At 40.4% G+C, this 18402-nt stretch overlaps 1 protein-coding gene across 1 annotated transcript in view; it reads left to right on the top strand.

Moving 5' to 3' along the window:
* LOC119739226 (membrane-bound transcription factor site-1 protease-like) overlaps positions 1 to 18402 on the top strand; it is a 54974-nt gene that overhangs the window by 16687 nt on the left and 19885 nt on the right. The window contains exons 14-21 of the mRNA XM_038214078.1: positions 546 to 638; positions 2227 to 2364; positions 3834 to 4006; positions 5319 to 5434; positions 5831 to 5987; positions 6182 to 6306; positions 6693 to 6908; positions 8477 to 8599. Of these exons, the coding sequence (XP_038070006.1) occupies positions 546 to 638; positions 2227 to 2364; positions 3834 to 4006; positions 5319 to 5434; positions 5831 to 5987; positions 6182 to 6306; positions 6693 to 6908; positions 8477 to 8599 (1141 nt within the window). The remainder of the gene's footprint in view (positions 1 to 545; positions 639 to 2226; positions 2365 to 3833; positions 4007 to 5318; positions 5435 to 5830; positions 5988 to 6181; positions 6307 to 6692; positions 6909 to 8476; positions 8600 to 18402) is intronic.

The following is an 18402-nucleotide window of genomic DNA, read 5'->3' as shown; positions in this document are numbered from 1 at the left end:
GTCATTTAGATGTTACCTACTACAGACATTGTTACCTCAAAAGAAAGAACTGATTAGAGCACTGTTTCAGTACAAATTATGACATAATTCACAGATGTCCCGCATGACACGTTTTGCCTGTCCCGTACGACGCGCTGTGCTAAAATCTGTAAACTCTTTCTATTGAACATGTTCAATAAAAATTTTACTTGAGAGATCCTAATATCTGACCTTCCTTTAGATGTTTTTTTTGAATGTTTCCAAGTAGGTTAAGAGAATCTGCCACTGATTAACTCACAGAGATTTTTTACCCAAATTCATTGTCGGGAGGAAAAAGTTCTACGTCCTGCACGACACGTTACATTTTTAGGGATATTATTCTGAAAAGTAGTTTTTTCTGCCGAGTTCATGCTATTTTATTGTGTCCCAGCATTTGGTGTGTGTGTGTGGACCTTTGTGGACAGATTGACAAAATAAACTTATATAAACAATAAAAAACGCACACCTTTCAAATCCACAACTTTTGTTAAAAACCTGTTATTTCTTTGATTTCAATTGTTGTGTAGATCACCATACTGAATGGCATGGGTGTAACAGGACGAGTCATTGAGAAACCAGTGTGGCAGCCATTCACGCCACAGAACGGAGACAAAATTGAGGTAAAACATGTCATTGTGTTACATGTAATTGTGTTACAGTAATTTTCTACTTTTAATACAGCAAGAAAGTTAACCAAATTTAAAAAGAACATTATATGTATCATAGTTTAATCTTTTTAAAATCATGGCACCTGGTGCGCTGACATTTTCAAGAAAAGTGGAATTTTCGTATCAATTTTCAACAATGGTCGGCCGACCATTATTGCAAAAAAAACCTCGTCTTTTTTTCAAACACTTCCCCCAATTTACCAAAGTTAGTTAGTCCAAACTTGGTTTGCACTCAATTACACATCCGTGAACGGGTGCAAGCCAGTTGGTATGGTTCCCTGACCTGACGATTCCTTGACGCTATAAATTGCTCTGTTTCGTCTGAAGTAGGTTCAAGGAACCAGATTACCAGAACTGCATTATTTTCTTGGTTTCCCATCATCTATGAGCACAATACGTGTAACAATATTTGCTATAAAATACTAACCACCCAAATCCATCCACTTCTGAAAATTACGGCAAAAGCAAATCTTGTATTTTGCCTTTAAGTAACTTTTCTTCCTATGTCCTATTCCAGCATTCTGTAGCCATGGTCTAGAATGTCATGTCACAGTGTCATTTTGTTCTATCCATTCAGGTTGCTATGTCCTATTCCAGCATTCTCTAGCCATGGTCTAGAATGTCATGTCACAGTATCATTTTGTTCTATCCATTCAGGTTGCTATGTCCTATTGCAGCATTCTGTGGCCATGGTCTAGAATGTCATGTCACAGTATCATTTTGTTCTATCCATCCAGGTTGCTATGTCCTATTCCAGCATTCTGTGGCCATGGTCTAGAATGTCATGTCACAGTGTCATTTTGTTCTATCCATCCAGGTTGCTATGTCCTATTCCAGCATTCTGTGGTCATGGTCTAGAATGTCATGTCACTGTATCATTTTGTTCTATCCATCCAGGTTGCTATGTCCTATTCCAGCATTCTGTGGCCATGGTCTAGAATGTCATGTCACAGTATCATTTTGTTCTATCCATCCAGGTTGCTATGTCCTATTCCAGCATTCTGTGGCCATGGTCTAGAATGTCATTGTCATAGTATCATTTTGTTCTATCCATCCAGGTTGCTATGTCCTATTCCAGCATTCTGTGGCCGTGGTCTAGTATGTCATGTCACAGTATCATTTTGTTCTATCCATCCAGGTTGCTATGTCCTATTCCAGCATTCTGTGGCCATGGTCTAGAATGTCATGTCACAGTATCATTTTGTTCTATCCATCCAGGTTGCTATGTCCTATTCCAGCATTCTGTGGCCATGGTCTAGAATGTCATGTCACAGTATCATTTTGTTCTATCCATCCAGGTTGCTATGTCCTATTCCAGCATTCTGTGGCCATGGTCTAGAATGTCATTGTCATAGTATCATTTTGTTCTATCCATCCAGGTTGCTATGTCCTATTCCAGCATTCTGTGGCCATGGTCTAGAATGTCATTGTCATAGTATCATTTTGTTCTATCCATCCAGGTTGCTATGTCCTATTCCAGCATTCTGTGGCCGTGGTCTAGAATGTCATGTCACAGTATCATTTTGTTCTATCCATCCAGGTTGCTATGTCCTATTCCAGCATTCTGTGGCCATGGTCTGGTTTCCTGGCCGTTTCTCTCACCGTCTCCAGCAGTGCAGCATCATGGGAGGGCATCGCACAGGGTCAAATTACACTCACGGTGGAGTCGCCACCAGAGGTAGGTCAGCTTGCAGCAGGGTCAAACTCATCGTTGTTTTATTTATACTGTCAGTGCTCTTCTAAAATTCCAGGTTTTGTTCTAAAAATTTGGCGATTGTAAAGTGTTGGGCCCCTGTTTTGTTTTGATCAAATTAGAGTAAAAAATGATTTTTATTGCTCAAAACGTACCTTTACAATCAAAAACAGACTTTTCTCAATTTTAATGACACCCGTTTTGCAATTTTGAACAGATTCTTGGGGTAGAAATTTTCCTGCACGGTTTGTGCCTTGCTATTCAGCACGCAGTGTGTGCTCACGGTAGTGCGTGCTCACGCCATCTTTATTTTCGGGTCGCGTGTTTTCGCCGCGCTGTCATCATCATTTTACCCCCAAATTTCCCTCAAAAAATCAAAACCCTGCCCTCTATCTGTGACATACCTGTTCATTGAGAATGTCGCCAACTAGTTTGGTAGGTCCAATAATTTTAAAGTGGATTTTGTTCCCTTGTACTAGGAACAGGGCCCTACACTACACGATCACCAACAATTTTTATCTTGTGTGTTTTGTTTTATAGATTTTTGTTTTTCAGTTTTGGGTGTTTGCAAACCTTTTAAAAAAACTGTTCTTGTTGGTTGCTTTTGCTAAGGAGGGTAGTTCCTGGTCCGTACATTATTGATTCAATTGGCGATGGGAACCAGTTTACCTTGCAAGAACTGAATTATTGTCGGGCTGCAAATTTGTAAAGTAATTATTCCATAGCATGCTCTTTGGCGAGCTGGGAAGCAGATGCGAGCATACGCAATATCGATTTCCGTCGCCCCGGCCGTCCACCGCATTCAGCTAAAAATGTTCAAGTTTTTGCTTTTGGCTAATTCAGTTTCAAAAATAAAATGTTATCAGCTCTACAACTTCCAATTAGGTTTGTTGCCTTGCAGGAAATTTATGATTTTGTTGTTGAATTTTAATTTAATTTTTTTTTTTTTAAAGTTTTTAATTCATACATGTATGTGCCGGTATGCAATGTGCATACATATTAATTTCCGAATACATGTACTTGTACATGTAATTTTAGAGGAGCATATTTGGTTTGATCTTTTAGTTAGTTCGATCTTTTAGTTAGTGGGTTTGGGTTGGGGTTTGGGGGTAGGGGTGGGGTTGGGGTGTGGGAAGTGGTAGTGATGTGGTACATGTACATACATGTAAGGGCATTTGTTGATGGTTTATGTTGGCATATAAAAAAAAACTGATCCCTACACCTTGGCACACCATCCTGAATCCTGATCCCCATCATGCCCAATCCCAACCCTACCCTTAGCCTCCCTTCCCGCCTTCGACAGAACGCCATGGCTCCTTGGTAATACGTTTTAAAAAACAACAGACACTTGAAATAAAAAATGAAATCGTGACTGGTTGAACTCTTTAAGAACATATGAACTAGTACCCTTTTTCCAACCCTCATTGACAAAATGTGTTTCTAATTCTATTTAGAGTGGAGAGGATCAACCACGGCAGTCAGTTCTCAAGCTACCTGTCAAGGTCCACATAGTCCCGACACCGCAACGTAACAAACGCGTCCTATGGGATCAGTATCATAACCTACGCTACCCACCGGGGTACTTCCCACGTGATAATCTACGCATGAAGACCGATCCTTTAGATTGGTAGGTCAATGGATTCTTGATGTATCTTTCTGTTGTAGGCATCATGCTTGATGCCTAGTTTCGCATTTATGTGGTTGGCATATCCTCTATCTACATCTGTAGGATACTGTGCAAACTCCTTAAGCCCTCTTCACACTAGACAAATCTCGGGGTTGACACAGGATTGACACAGGGTTGAAAACATGCATCGTTTCACACTTGAAGAATTTCAACCCTGCGTCAACCCTGCGTCCAACCCGAGATTGATTTCGCCCCAGGTTGAACTGAACCCTGCTGCAGACCAGGGTTGAGATTTTCAACCCGGGTTGAAATTCTTGCCAGGGTTCAAAACAGTAGTAACTGAGCATGATAAGCTTGATTTGCATGAAACAAGTGTGAAACGATGCGGGGTTGAACGCGGGGTTGAAAATTAAAAAACTCAACCCTGAGCGGCACTGGGTTTGCCCAGGGTTGAGTTCAACCCGGGTTAAGAGGCTCTAGTGTGAACAGGGCTTATGTAGGTTATCCAGCACAGGGCACAGACGCGGTACTTAGCACCATATTAATTAAGAGCCCCCTTTGTGAGTGTGAGGAGGGTTGTGTTGTTGGTTTTGGATTTGAAGACAGTTTGACTTGGTGAGTCCTCGATATCTACCGGTAGTGCCTTCCCTTGGGCTACAGTTCTTAGCAAGAAAGAAAACTTGTAGCAATCCTTATTTGTTTGAGGACGAGAGAATGACAGGCCTGAATTTTGTCTAGTGAATCTTCTTTGGCTGGTAATGACGGAAAACTTGTTGACATTGATGAAGGCAAGCGTATGGTGAGCTCTGTACAAGACGATCTGCCGATACTGAGATGGCAGATAGGGAGGAAAGACAAAAGTGGTTTACGGAGTTGTTTGATTTATCCCATTAGCACTATGTACAGTGGAATCTTGATTTATAAGTCAAAGCTCAGGGGAATCGGCTCAGATTTTGAGTTAAGCAGAGTTTTGAGTCATCCAATGGATTTTCTACAGGAATAAGTTTTTACTTTGAGTTAGAAGGGTTATGAGTTAAGTGGTTTTGAGTTATCGAGATATCACTGTACATTGTACTCATTCCCTGATGAATCCAGCCATTAACCCTAACTCCCTAGTGGGTGTGCAAAATCATATTGAAATTGGAGGATTTAGGACTGTTAGGGTTAAATCATAGAGTGTTGAGGTAATGTAGGGGCGTACGGTACAGGGAGTAACAGGCAGGGCAGTACAGGCACTAATGAGTTATAGTATTGTTCCATTGTCACAAATTCTTGGAGTCAAACTGAATTTGTGTATCATTTATCTTTTCAGGAATGGTGACCACATCCACACCAACTTCAAAGCCATGTATCAACACTTGAGGGAAGCTGGATTCTTTGTGGAAGTTTTGGGAGCACCGTTCACCTGCTTCGATGCTAAACAATATGGTACACACAAAATTCTATTTCATACTTTTTCTCACTTTGGTTGAGTTTGGTAGCAGTCACATGCAGGTGAGTGCAAGTCAATGTTTACGGTGTTGTTTACGGTACCGACTATCCACCCTCAAACCATGTTGTATTTGTATATTGTTTTTCCACAGTATAGACACCAGAATCATTGTGATTGACTGCCACAGTCGATTATTTAACTGAGTTGCTCCTTACTGTTTCACAGGTCGAACATTTTGTGTACCTTACTCCTCAGATTTATTTGTTATAGCGTGACTCTGGAACACCAGTCTGAAACAGCTGTTAAGCTTCTTTGAGAAGTGCCAGTTCTGATAGCTTAGTGTCTGAAAGTCTTTTCATATGTGGTCTTTCCTTCTCTTGTTTTTTTTCTAGGAACTCTCCTTATTGTTGACCCAGAGGAAGAGTTTTACCCTGAGGAGGTGTCCAAGTTGAAGCGTGATGTTGATCAGGGCCTGTCTGTCATCGTCTTTGCTGACTGGTACAATGTCACTGTCATGAAGAAGGTGAAATTCTACGATGAGAACACAAGGTAGGTTGGTCTGGGCTATCTAATTGAGGTATTGATTATCAAACTCCAGAACAATATAGGAAGTTGACATTAAAAGTAAATAAAAAATAGTTGTTAAAAAAAGTTTGGAGGTGTATATTGTATGTATTGTTAATTCATCAAGTTACTTGCCCAAGTTTGAACTCACCGGCCCCTACCTTTTGACTCTTGTTAAGGCAATGGTGGATGCCGGATACCGGTGGCAGCAACATCCCGGCTCTCAATGATCTCCTGGCGCCATTTGGCATGGCGTATGGCGACGGCGTCTACGAAGGAGACTTCCACCTAAATGATCATAAAGGTATGGTGGACCTACCGGCGGCAGGAAGTAGGAAAATGAAGCCTGGAAATCTGAAGGACTGGAACACCAAACTTGAATTTTGTTTTATCCAGTGTCATCAGGGTGATAATCGGTCATCAACTCAATACATTGTATGAGAACAATAATTCGTTAGTTAGCAGAACTTCATGGGTTCAAGCTCGTTGTCATCTTTTCTCACAAGCTATACACCACCAAGTATACAGAGCCAATAAAATGACAGCACCCAGAGGTAAAGTCAGTATCAAAAACTTGTTACTCGCCATTCTCTCAAAGCAGAAAAGGCAACCTGCTCGGAAGTCTAAAACAATGAACTTCCAACTGAGCTGATTTTGAAATTATCTGTTTATATTTATTTTTTTTTCCAGCTTCATTTCTGTCAGGCAGCAGTATCGTCAAGTTCCCGTCAGGAGGTCTTCTTATTCACCAGACCTTGAAAGACCAAGGCCAAGACGTTATCCACGGCAAAGGAGACCTGGTCAATGGTGTACCCATCTTGGGGATGTATCAGCATAGTCTGGAGTCTGGCCGCATTGTCCTTTATGGAGACTCCAACTGCCTGGACAGCAGTCACATGAAGACCGGTGAGTCTTACACCATACCAAACCTAGAGCACAGATAGGAAGATTTTCCTAATAATGCTGCCTTAGTTTGCAGATTGACTTGCCCAATCAGAATTCATTGGGGTAGCAACAATGGGCTAGTACATAATAATAATACAATAATAATGATCAGCATTTAAGAATGCCCTTATTAGTAATCTAAATCACAGCACTTACAGTATTACTATTACCCCTGATCATTGGGCCAATTAAACATTCCAAATACCATCTCAGCTCCCTGGGGAGTATACAGCTCGATGCTGCCTGTTAGGCGCAAGCAAGCTTAATCAATCACATAACCATCTCTGCCCTCACAGGTACCTATTTACTCCTGCGTGGAGAGAAGCAATGAGTGACAAAGTGTCTTGCCCAAGGGCACACGCACCATGACCCCGGCTGGACTCGAACCCACAACCCGCAGCTTTACGCACAGACCACGAATTCAATGCCCTTAGCCACGAGGCCACAGCACTCCACACAATGTACATGCTTTAGAATTGAACTGGTCCATGCGGGCTGAACATTAATTCATAGATGTTGCAATTTGGTATTCATGTTGCTCTAGTAGACATAAGTGGTGTTTTTTTTACACCCATGGGGAGAATCAATGAGTGACAAGGCCATTTTTTAAAAATCACTTTGATTATCGATCCGCCACCGAAGAAAATTAGGAATTGAAAAAAAAATCGTCAACCAAAAATTCCACTTTTAGATAACCAAAAACAAGTAAACAATTGAATAACCAAACAAATCTTACCTTCCGAGTATTAATAACAAGCTTGTGATTCACTTTTAAACCGCAATCCCGGCACTTAGCCCCCCCCCCCCAAGAGAAAGTATCATATATTTCCACATGTAGCCTACGTACCGCACGCCTTAATCCTTGATCCTTGATCCATACATGCTGAAGAATTCCTCCATGCATGGTCCATGCTCCACCCTCGATTACGTACTGCGTGTTTGTGCTCCGATTCCCATCCCCAAAAATATCTTAGTTGGAACGGACGGCAACCAGCTGCAAAAGCTGATGTCATCGACCAGTCAACGCACGCTTGCTTTTCATTATTTAGCGACAAAATATTTCAGAAAAAAATACCAAGCAAACATCATTTGGAACAAGATAAAAAAAACGACGGTTTTTGCTAAGTATGCGAACTTATTTGTTCTTCGTTATGTATGTAATTTATATGTGATTTCGTAGGTTTCACCATTGCAGTTCATGCCAATTAAAACATGCTGTGCATGATGTGCGCGTGCCAGGCTGATTCTGCTTCGGCACGCGAAGTACATGTACAGGCGGTGTTCGTGCAAAATTTCCAATATAATTGTTACTTTTTAATTTTTAAAGTTTGATAACTATGCCCGGGAATTTTTTTTATATGTTTTGTGCAGTAAAACTGAATGACAACATTTCGTTTGAGCACTTTCGTGTCCGAATACTGGGTGCACAATTATGGGCGTGCTGTAAAGGGCGCCCCCACATCTTGAGTACTAGACCACAAGACCACAACACTCTACTTTCACGTTTGATATTTATAACCTATTGACAGATTGTTTCTGGCTGTTGGAAGCCTTGATGCAGTACACGGCCTATGACAACTTGGCGCCCATGTTCGGCCAAACCAAGCATATCTCACTGCCCCCAGCTGTTGCCTTGCCTACTAGAATGGAAGGTAAGTCAGTCTCCAACCTCGTTCCCATGGGTACGAGATCTTGCTGCGCCATGTTGTTTCCCATCATGCCTTGCGCGATCTCAACCCCTGGAATTGTGTAATTTAAATGTGTCAAAATATTTCACTTTATAATTAGGCTGCAGTTTATCCGTTTTACGTGCCGACGCCATCTTAAAAAAGTTGAAAGTTGTGATTTTGAAGAATCAATTCAAACATAAGGTATGGACGTTGCATTATTTAACAAAGATTTGTATTAAATTTACGTTCCCCTTTCGTCCCTTTGCAACCGAAGATACAGGGTTTTTTTTTAGCGAAAAACGAGGCTGCCATAATCCATATGGTACAGGCATCGCGAGTTTTGAATAACAAAAAGCATTCGTACGTGACGTGATGTGCAAAGCACGCGAGTGCATTGTGGGCGCGCCCGGCGTGCAATCTTCGAAATGCGCGCAGTACGCTGTGAAAAGCCAGTCAGCATGGCTTACGTGTACATCACGGCCAGGGGTTAGTGAAGGAAAGCGCACGCGCCCATGGAGTCGAGGCTGGTCAGTCTCTGTCCGAATGATTGGACACCGGGTTCAGACTTGACTGGTGCTCAATCAAATTATTCTGGAGATGTGTATTAAGTACATGCATAGTTCGACATTTGAAACTAATGGGCTCCGTTAGTACCTTTAACGGCCAGAAAAGGAGAGTTGGAGAGACCTAGACTGATTCCCGGTCCATCCACTGTGGACTTCAAATATATGAGGGGCGGAGACAAGTCTGAGAAACTTCAAAAGAAAAATATCGCAGCATGTCGACACAAAATACTCACAACCAATGCTTGTGTCACCCATGACGTGATGTTCCGCGACAATTTCACGGCATAGACAGTCATGTGATTTCTTTAACAATAAGGGAATATATATTTGCTTGGCCAGTTCGGCTTGGGCCATTATATGGTCTGAAACATACTTGTATTCCCATTCATAAAGAAATTGAGTCAAAAAGTCGAAAGACATAAAAATTATAAATTTCAAACGATTTTGTTCAAAATTAGCTACGGTATGGTATGTGCCACTCACAAGTTGTAGTAAACGATGTCCTTATATGGAGAAAAGCACGCACGTGCTGCATGATGTGATGCAGAACACTGTGTGCCGGTTTAGTGTTCTGATTGGCTACACCATGAAAAAGGATGATTTTGATGCGTGCACGATGTCGTAAATTAACACAGATCGACTGTGATTTGATTCCCCCCTGTCGGGAATACGTTGTAAAAGTCGAAATGTTCCACGTTTTGGACTGTTAATTTTGTTGTTGCCAACTGATTCCGATCGTCTTAATGTTGTCGCAAGTACACTCGGGTGTCAGAAAATTGGCGAGTAATTAGTTTCTGACTGTCGTGGCTCCAACTCAGCTTGATCCTGAAAAGCCAATCACCGACTGATCTGTGTCGTCGCAAGGTCGACCTAAGGGTGGCTTAACATGTCTTCGGCTTGACCGCATTGTAGCTGCGTCCTTTGCAATTCAGCTGCTCGGAGTAAGGACGATTTGCCCCCCCAAATTTAGTCATTTTATTTATCATTTGTACATGTATGTCCTCCAAACCCATTGTTGTGAGAAGAATTCACTGGGTACATGCAACATTGGGCTGTGGTGCTTGAAAGTACTGTTTAATTATTTTCTCTGTTGTGTGTGTGTGTATGATTTGATACACCGCGCCCTCTGGAGACATGCACACAATAGGGAACAAAAGATTGTATACGTCTCCACAGGGCAATTTCTATAGATGAATACGTCTCCACAAGGTTTTCACGAAATAGATGTATGGATTTTACTCAAAAACTAGGAATTTCCAAGGTGGGTTGATGTGTCGCAAATGGAAGGGTTTTAGAAAAGGGATATTAAGTCCGAATTTTAGCCAAGGAAATTAATTCTGGTTAAAATAAGAGCATTTTGAAACTGTACTTTCAAACTTGAAAACTTTACTACGCGAGAACAAAGAAATGTCTCCATAGGAATACAAATTTCAGTATGTGTGTTTACTTGTATTGAGAGGTATCCCATGTGCCTGAAAGGTACCACTGAATCCAAGCTTAGCTTATCGATGCAATAATATTGCTTAGTTCCTTCAGTCTACTGATGGTGACGAGAGTGCACTAGTCCAAATGTTCAGAAGATCCCTCTTTCACTCGCTGTCACTTTAATCTTTGACGTAGAGGATGTGCTACATGGTGTTTTGGCCATGTAAATGATATCACAGTCTTTTGTACAAAATGGACAATAGATGGTTGTAGACGAATCAAATTAAAGTATCAAAGACAATTAAACATGGTGCATGACGGTCCTACCTTTATCATTGCTATAGGCTTCATTTGTAAAAAAAGAAAAAAGAAAAAAAAGAAGAAAAGTTCACTATACATAATGTAAATTACGTGCGGCAGGAAAGGTCCATTGCATCCCACAGTAATTAACTTTCATGTTATTACATGAAATGTTGTATAGTGGATGAAATGAAAGCACATTACGCATTATGTGGCGCAGCTTGCAGGAGTGCGTCTGCATTAAATATCAAGGTGAAGCATGCTGTGCTATTTGTGTAGGGTCCTTACTTGTATGCTTTGCTTGTGTTAACAAAAGCTGCGAACAAATAAATTGTGTGTTGGAGTATGCCTAGCTGCATTCAACAATTGTGGGGCTCCACAATGTAATGTGTGTTTTTTAAGTGGGTAAAGTCTGCTTGCAAAATAAGCTCAAAAAAACCCAAAACAGGTGGATTTAACGTACCCAGAGCATTCACCAGTGCAAGACCGTCATTGTATAATTCATGACGGGAAAGCATATGGTCTATGCCAACGCATATCGACCACAAACTTAATCCACTGCAAGGCACATGTATACATGTGTACTCTTGTTCACGTGTAGACTAGGAATAATTCATTTTATCATATTTTCCAAAAAAAAAATACATTTTAATATGTACCTTTACCTTTTCAGCAAACTAAAAAAAAAAATGTTCAATACAAAGGAAATTATGTTCAAAGTGTCAAATTTTACAAAATAAGGGACATCGTGTACATAAGCATCTTCGCACACATACATCATGGTTATTGTATCTTAAGGCTTGGAATACATGTACATTTAAAGAAGAAGTTTTGTCCATTACAAACAGCAAGTACAACAGGATCAGAATTCCACATTTTATGATTAAATATCTGGATGAAACAGCAGTTAAAAAAACAAAACAAGTGTGACCAAAACTCAATTCAAAGACGGTCGACTATGATCAATGCTAAGAAATGTTGATGCTGACAGCTACTCCCCTGGTCACGTTGTCCTACAGCTGTGCACAGACTAATATACAGTGCATTACAAGATGTAAGATTGCCAAGTAGTACCCTCCGCCTCCGGTGATAGGATCAGGCATCCAGGCCATATGTCACCTGTAATTCCATTTCCCAGGGCAGGCCTTATTGAAAGGACACGCATGTTGATATGAATAGTATTTCTATGGCAACGGCAGGTTCCCTTTTTGTGTGTTTGCATGCTCTGTTTGTCTGGAATGTGGGAGGATTAAAGTGGAAATAGAATCAGCTCAAATGACTTACATTCATTACGCAGGTATCCAATTGGCATAATACTGATCCAACAGGTACATGTTTATTACACTTTGCAGCATTTTTTAATTAAATGACAGAATCATGTAACGCAGTCGATTTAATCGGCAGCAAAAAGTTTGAAAAATGTAGGGTATTTACCATTTCCAAATATGAGAAGGGATGCATAATATATTGACACTAAAAGTTAACGGAAAATGTAACCTCCGAAACATGACAACGCTTAATGACATAGCTACAGAACGGAAACAGAAACAGTGGTCAAAATTATATGGCAGAAAGGTCCAACCCTTGTGCTTAATCACAGCCCAAAAGCAACTTGGAATAGCATGCTCAATAATATAAATAAGTTGAATTAAAAAAAAGGTACCTAAAAACGGACCACTAAAAGTGGTACGATTAAGCCCCTTCTGGGGTCTGAGATATCCCTATGAAGAAACACGGGAACTTTGTTAAGCTACCCGAGGTAGCCTTTAACCCAGGTTAGTTGTATGACCAAAAATCTAAGAATTCCATCCACTGGTTCAAAAAATATAGACCAAAACCTCCGCATTTCAAAGTTACACCACTGATTGTGAAAATGGCCGTATGTGCTTAGAGTGCACATGTAGAGCCAACTGCAAGACTTTAGTTTACTGTACGTACCCGGTACCCTGCAATGTGTCATTGTGTTATTCACATGTATTAAAGGGAAAATACAACATTTGCAAACATCAAAAAATAAAACTACCAAATCATTTTGAAATACCTTGCTGGACTGTTAGTGAATGACAGTGTAAAGCATCCTGTAAAATCATGGCACCTGGTATACTGTCATTTTCAAGAAAAGTGGTATTTTTGTATCAATTTCCAACGCTGATCGGCCGACCAGCGTTGGAAAAAACTGGCTTTTTATCAAATACTGGCCCCAATTGACCATCGCACTTGTTTGCAATCGATTACACACCTATGAACGGGTACAAGCCAGCTAGACTGGTTCCCTGACCTTACAATTCTCCAATGTATGTAAACTGCTCTGTTTCTTCTTATATGGAGTCAGGGAACCAGACTACAGGAAAACGATTGTTTTTCTTGGTTTTTATAGCATTTTCGAACCCAAAACCTCAAAAAAGTCAGTGTAACTTTATTTGCTATATATTTCCAACCCCCCAATTCCATCCATTTCTGAAAATTACAGCAAAAGTAAATGATGTATATTCCCTTTAATGTACTCGGGAGTCAGAAATATAGTGACAGCATTAATGCCAACAACAGATTGCGCCAACAATCTGTCACCGAGACGACTGAGACACAGAAAGAAGAACTGGCAGAGGTGTTTGTGCAGACTTGTCTATTTTTAGTTTGTCCCGTGGCATGGTCATCTTAAAAGGAAGCCATTAAACATGTCAAATAATCAAATGCACAGCATGAGGAATTGTGTTTCAAATGAAATCTCCTGCAATTTGATCGATTCTCTAGTTTCTTCACAAAATATGTTGCTGAAATGCTCATTGCAGAGCGGGACATTTGAAATTGTTAGTTTTTTTCCGAATTGTTAGTAGTTTTGTAAGCGTATGATTCAAGGATCCGTTTGCCCTTTTCTTTTCTTCTTATCAATATGGTGTTTTTTGTAAGGCGGCAGAACGCTATGCCCCAATCTGTAAAAAATTAGCTGAAGTTGTCTTCGGACACTCATTCAAATGGGCCGTGTCTTGTCGACCATCAACCTGAAGAAAAATGGACTCTCCATGGCAAACTCTTGGTGGCGCACTGCATTGTGAATCGCCCGAATTGGTTGAAGGACATTTCATCCGTTCCATGTGTTATTATGAAACCAGTCAGTCATTTGTTGACATATGCTGCAAATAAACCTCCACTTCTACCTCACCACTTCAGGTAGCAGACCAGTAAATAAACTTCCATAGACCCCAATGGTAAATGCTCCCACTTCAAAAATTCGGGAAAAATACTCACAACTCTCCAAGGTGTTCGAGACACACATCAAATTAAAGCTTATTTCATCTTCTTTCATTTTCTTTTCAATTTTCGGGGGATCAACTGATGACTTTTAGGAGAAATTTCCATCTGAAGATGATCACCCCTGAAAATAGTCCTGAAGCTCATCACCATTTTGAAAAACGATGCCTACACTCCATTGCAAAATAGAGCGCTTTTAGGGTCCAAATTACATCCAAATTACACAGAACTGCAAGTTCCCAGTCCTGTGCACGGCTTCCAACCATATTTTGTACAAACCCTCAAGTTCATGGCCCACAGCATGCTCAAATACTGAAGATTTTGAGGGCATGCAAATCGTGATTTGGCCGGCGTAGGCAATTTCGGACCGATTTACTGGTCTGCACCCTATTCAGAATCCACATGCACTGTCATTTATTAATATCCTGATGGATTAGATCATTACGCAGTCAAGCCAATGAGTATCGGCTACGGTATCCCACAGTGCCAATAAACAAGCAACCCCTGGGACCGCTGCAACTCTTGCATTACCATGAGCGACCTGTTTCCTATCGCACATCATATCATTTTCTGAGCTACATGTATTTGAGCCGGTAACCAAAGGAGAAACTGTCCCATGCAAGCTGTTGTTGTTCAGCCTGCAACTACATGTATTAAGCCCCCCACCGGAATTCCCACTCTATCCGATGGCACCGTTGCACTGCTCATTTCATTGTGACTATAGCTGCCATGTTCTTTGATTTCCAACACTAAATTGGCTCTTCTTTGTACCTGGGTGGAACTGATAGAGCTGGTAGGGGTATATTTTAATTGTTGTGTGGATTGGGCCGTCCCAATACACAAAAGCTGGATGTGCTATTTGCACTGCTCAAGATTTTGAGGAAGTTTTTTCTTCTTCAGCTTTGGAGAGATTGGATTTTTATGACCAAACGATCACCAACTCTCCACTGACTGACCCTTAATAATCATGTCTGTAAACATAGCTACTGTGCTATACATGTTGGGGTTAAAATAATGCAAAGGTTTCCCATGGCATTGGTTACTGTACATCCATGTGTGGGTATATCCTCATGTAGTACAGACAGTCGTGTTTTACTTTACTCTCGAGGACAATGCTTTGTGTTTCCCTTTGTCCCTGTAATATATCACTCTCCCATAGACTAAGCACACAAACTTACTACAGAGGACCCAACTCCCGAGGACTGAAAGGATCTGTTGTTCTCCCTTTGTGTGTCGGTCCTCGGGGGTTATGTAGAACACGTACATTTATACGTGACAGTGGATCAAAACATGTTACACATCTTGATTGTCTAACTCTGTGAGGTTTACACTCATACATGGACTACCATGTACATGTACTGCGCCATGTACCGATACATGTATCGGTATGTACATACGTGTACATTGACCAGCTGTCATTACAATCAAATGAACTCTTTTGTCTGCAGAATCAATTGCCTTAATTAGAGGGGAAAGAAAATGCATAATCAACAATAAGGCCATACAGTATATTGGTCATCGTCATACTATATATGTACATGTGTACATGTGCACATTGTACATGTATCGTACATTTGATTTGTTCTGCAGGTGGTCAGACATAAAAAGAGTGAAAAGCATGTACAATGTACGAGAATATATGTAGTTCACATTGAATCTTTTTTCTTGTGTGCCTCCTTTGAATATGGGACAAGAGATCAAAATGAATACCTTGCAACAAATTTGCCAGAAATGTACTTTTGTGCAGGTATCCCAATTCAATGTACATGTAGATTACTTTAATATTCATCAGATCGTTCTCTTGCCTAGTTCTTTTGTTTATCCTGTGCCACCGTTTTCATCATGTCTGCCCCTCCAACACCCCTAGAGACTCCCAAGCAATTTCTTTATTCCTCAGCTTCCAGTTTGACAAATACATTCATCAGATCAGACCAACAGAGCAAGGGGCCCAGTAGCTGGGGGCTCTTGTTAATCATTTGCCTGGGTTCCCAGACGGCACGATGAGGTGAAATCTTTTGCGATTATTTAAGCCATCGTCCGCAATAACAGTGCTATCAATCAGGCCATGAGGCTGTTTGCATCAGGCTGTGTCTTCGTATCCCTCGTTGCAACCATGCAGCTTTCACCAAGCGTATAGCTGACGCCTTCAATGTGACTCTATATAGTCTGTCTCTTGAATATTTCATTTGTTGCATGAAAAATGGAAGGATTCGCCAAGCCTGTATCTATAGGCTTAAAGACTCTGGATAGAACATGAAGTGATTAATGTTTTTACTTTGAATATCCTGGAGCAGTGGAAACAGGAACTTTTTGGACAGACTTGTTTTGGGCAAAGATTATGATTGACAGTTGTGGATCATGCAGGTAATGAGGATCCAAAGATTAGAAGCCATAATTGTAACCCCTGCAGTTGGACTCCAAATCCAAGCAGGACTTAAGCTCCTATGCAATGATCTTCAGTGAAAAAAAAATGTTCTTAGGGAGCTTGGCGTTACAATCCAGCAGGACAGATGTTCAGTATACATGTACACTGTACACTGAAATCAGAGAGAATTCTGGACGTCTAAATTAAAACTACACAATGTGAAATAAGAAACTGTGTTTGTGTAATACTATACGTGTACAGAGGAACGCCGCTGTAACAAAAATAACGGGATGATCCACAGAGATTGTTCGTAATAGCGATCGTTCGCCATAGCGATTTTATGCTGCCATTGCTCCGATACTCACTTTTCAATAAATAGTGCCCTTAGCAGAACTTCAGCCTGCACGCCATGGTAGTTACTGATTACTTTGAAGATGTGCCGACTATTGAATAATGTAATTACCGTTTTTCAGCTTACTACCTACAGCAATGGGTGGCTTTCCCGTTCTATTCCTTGGGGAAATAATAGCCACTTGTCACTCTTCTATTGATATTTTTCAACAACAATGTTTGGTATGTTTTGTACACAAAAATCAGGAGCCAAGGACGATATATTCGGTATAGCCATATGTTCGGTATAGCGGTATTCGGTATAGCGACGTTCCGCTGTATCTGTAAATCTTTATAATAGGGACCATTAGAAGCAGTACGTGTACAGGACACGTATGTAACTTTGAAAGAGTTGCCTAAATTAAATCACCATTTTCAGGGATAATTTCACCAGACATTCATACATTTCAATATTTTGGTGTGATCTACATGTATATATTGCAGATAGTGTGCCCGATGAAATACATTTGTAACAACTCAAATGGTGTTTAAATTAATAGGCGACTTTTCCCAAGATGCTGTAGGTGTGTACACCATTCCTAATGGTCTGTATATTGTGGCGTGTGCTTACAAATGTACCTGTACATTTGGTATGTCTGCTTTTACAATTACAGCAATGTTCTCAGAGTATAATTGAGGACCTCCTTTGACAGTTAATGAATATCCTAGTATCCATACATTACATGCAGTTACTGAATACAGAACACAAGTTACTGGTATACTGGTATCTGTGGGTAATTTGACGCTGGCTTATGTAGCTATACCGGTACCGTTTTATGACAAGTTTAAAGATTTTTTTTTTTAAACATCTGCTCCAGCAGAACGTACCAATATCATATGTGTCATTGTTCATGTACCGGTATGTTCAAAAAATAAAATCCATGTGGTCGTGGTCTTCATGAAAGTAACCAATTTAAGCTTTGAGATGGTGGGTTAAAACGCAGCCATAATCTACCCACTTCGTACATATGTAATTCAATCTCTTGCATAATTCAGCAATTTTGCCAAAAACTGGAGTTTTTTTTATCCTACTGCTGGAGATGAGAATTTTAAAATTTGGAAGGAATTATGATGTTGTCAGCAAAATTTAAAATAGTGACAAAGATATAGTGAGTCAATATGCTAGCTTTGGCATACATAAATGTACAATGCTTCAGGTGTGCCTTATTGTTGACAAGAAACAGCTCATATGAAATGACTTTGCCACAAGGTATGATGGGATGTCTTTTAGATATTGGTCGATGACCTTTTAATTGTAAAGACCGTACTATGCCTGCACAGAAAGTCCTTTCATGTCTCGTTCCTGAAAAAAATGCCTGTTAGAATACACACAGAGCGAGGAACATTGGAATACGTAGCACAACTGTATCTTTTTTTGATTTGTCAAGTTTGCTTCTTCACCGTGTGGATTTGAAGAAAAGTCAAGTTTGTTTTAAAAGCCTGTAAGGGTTTGTCATGAAGGTCTTTATTCCCTGTTCTAACATGATATT

Source organism: Patiria miniata, unplaced genomic scaffold (genome assembly GCF_015706575.1).
Source record: "Patiria miniata isolate m_02_andy unplaced genomic scaffold, ASM1570657v1 HiC_scaffold_30, whole genome shotgun sequence".
NCBI classification, from domain to species: domain Eukaryota; kingdom Metazoa; phylum Echinodermata; class Asteroidea; order Valvatida; family Asterinidae; genus Patiria; species Patiria miniata.
Note: the sequence above shows the minus strand (reverse complement) of the source record. Positions and strands in the feature narration are given on the sequence as shown.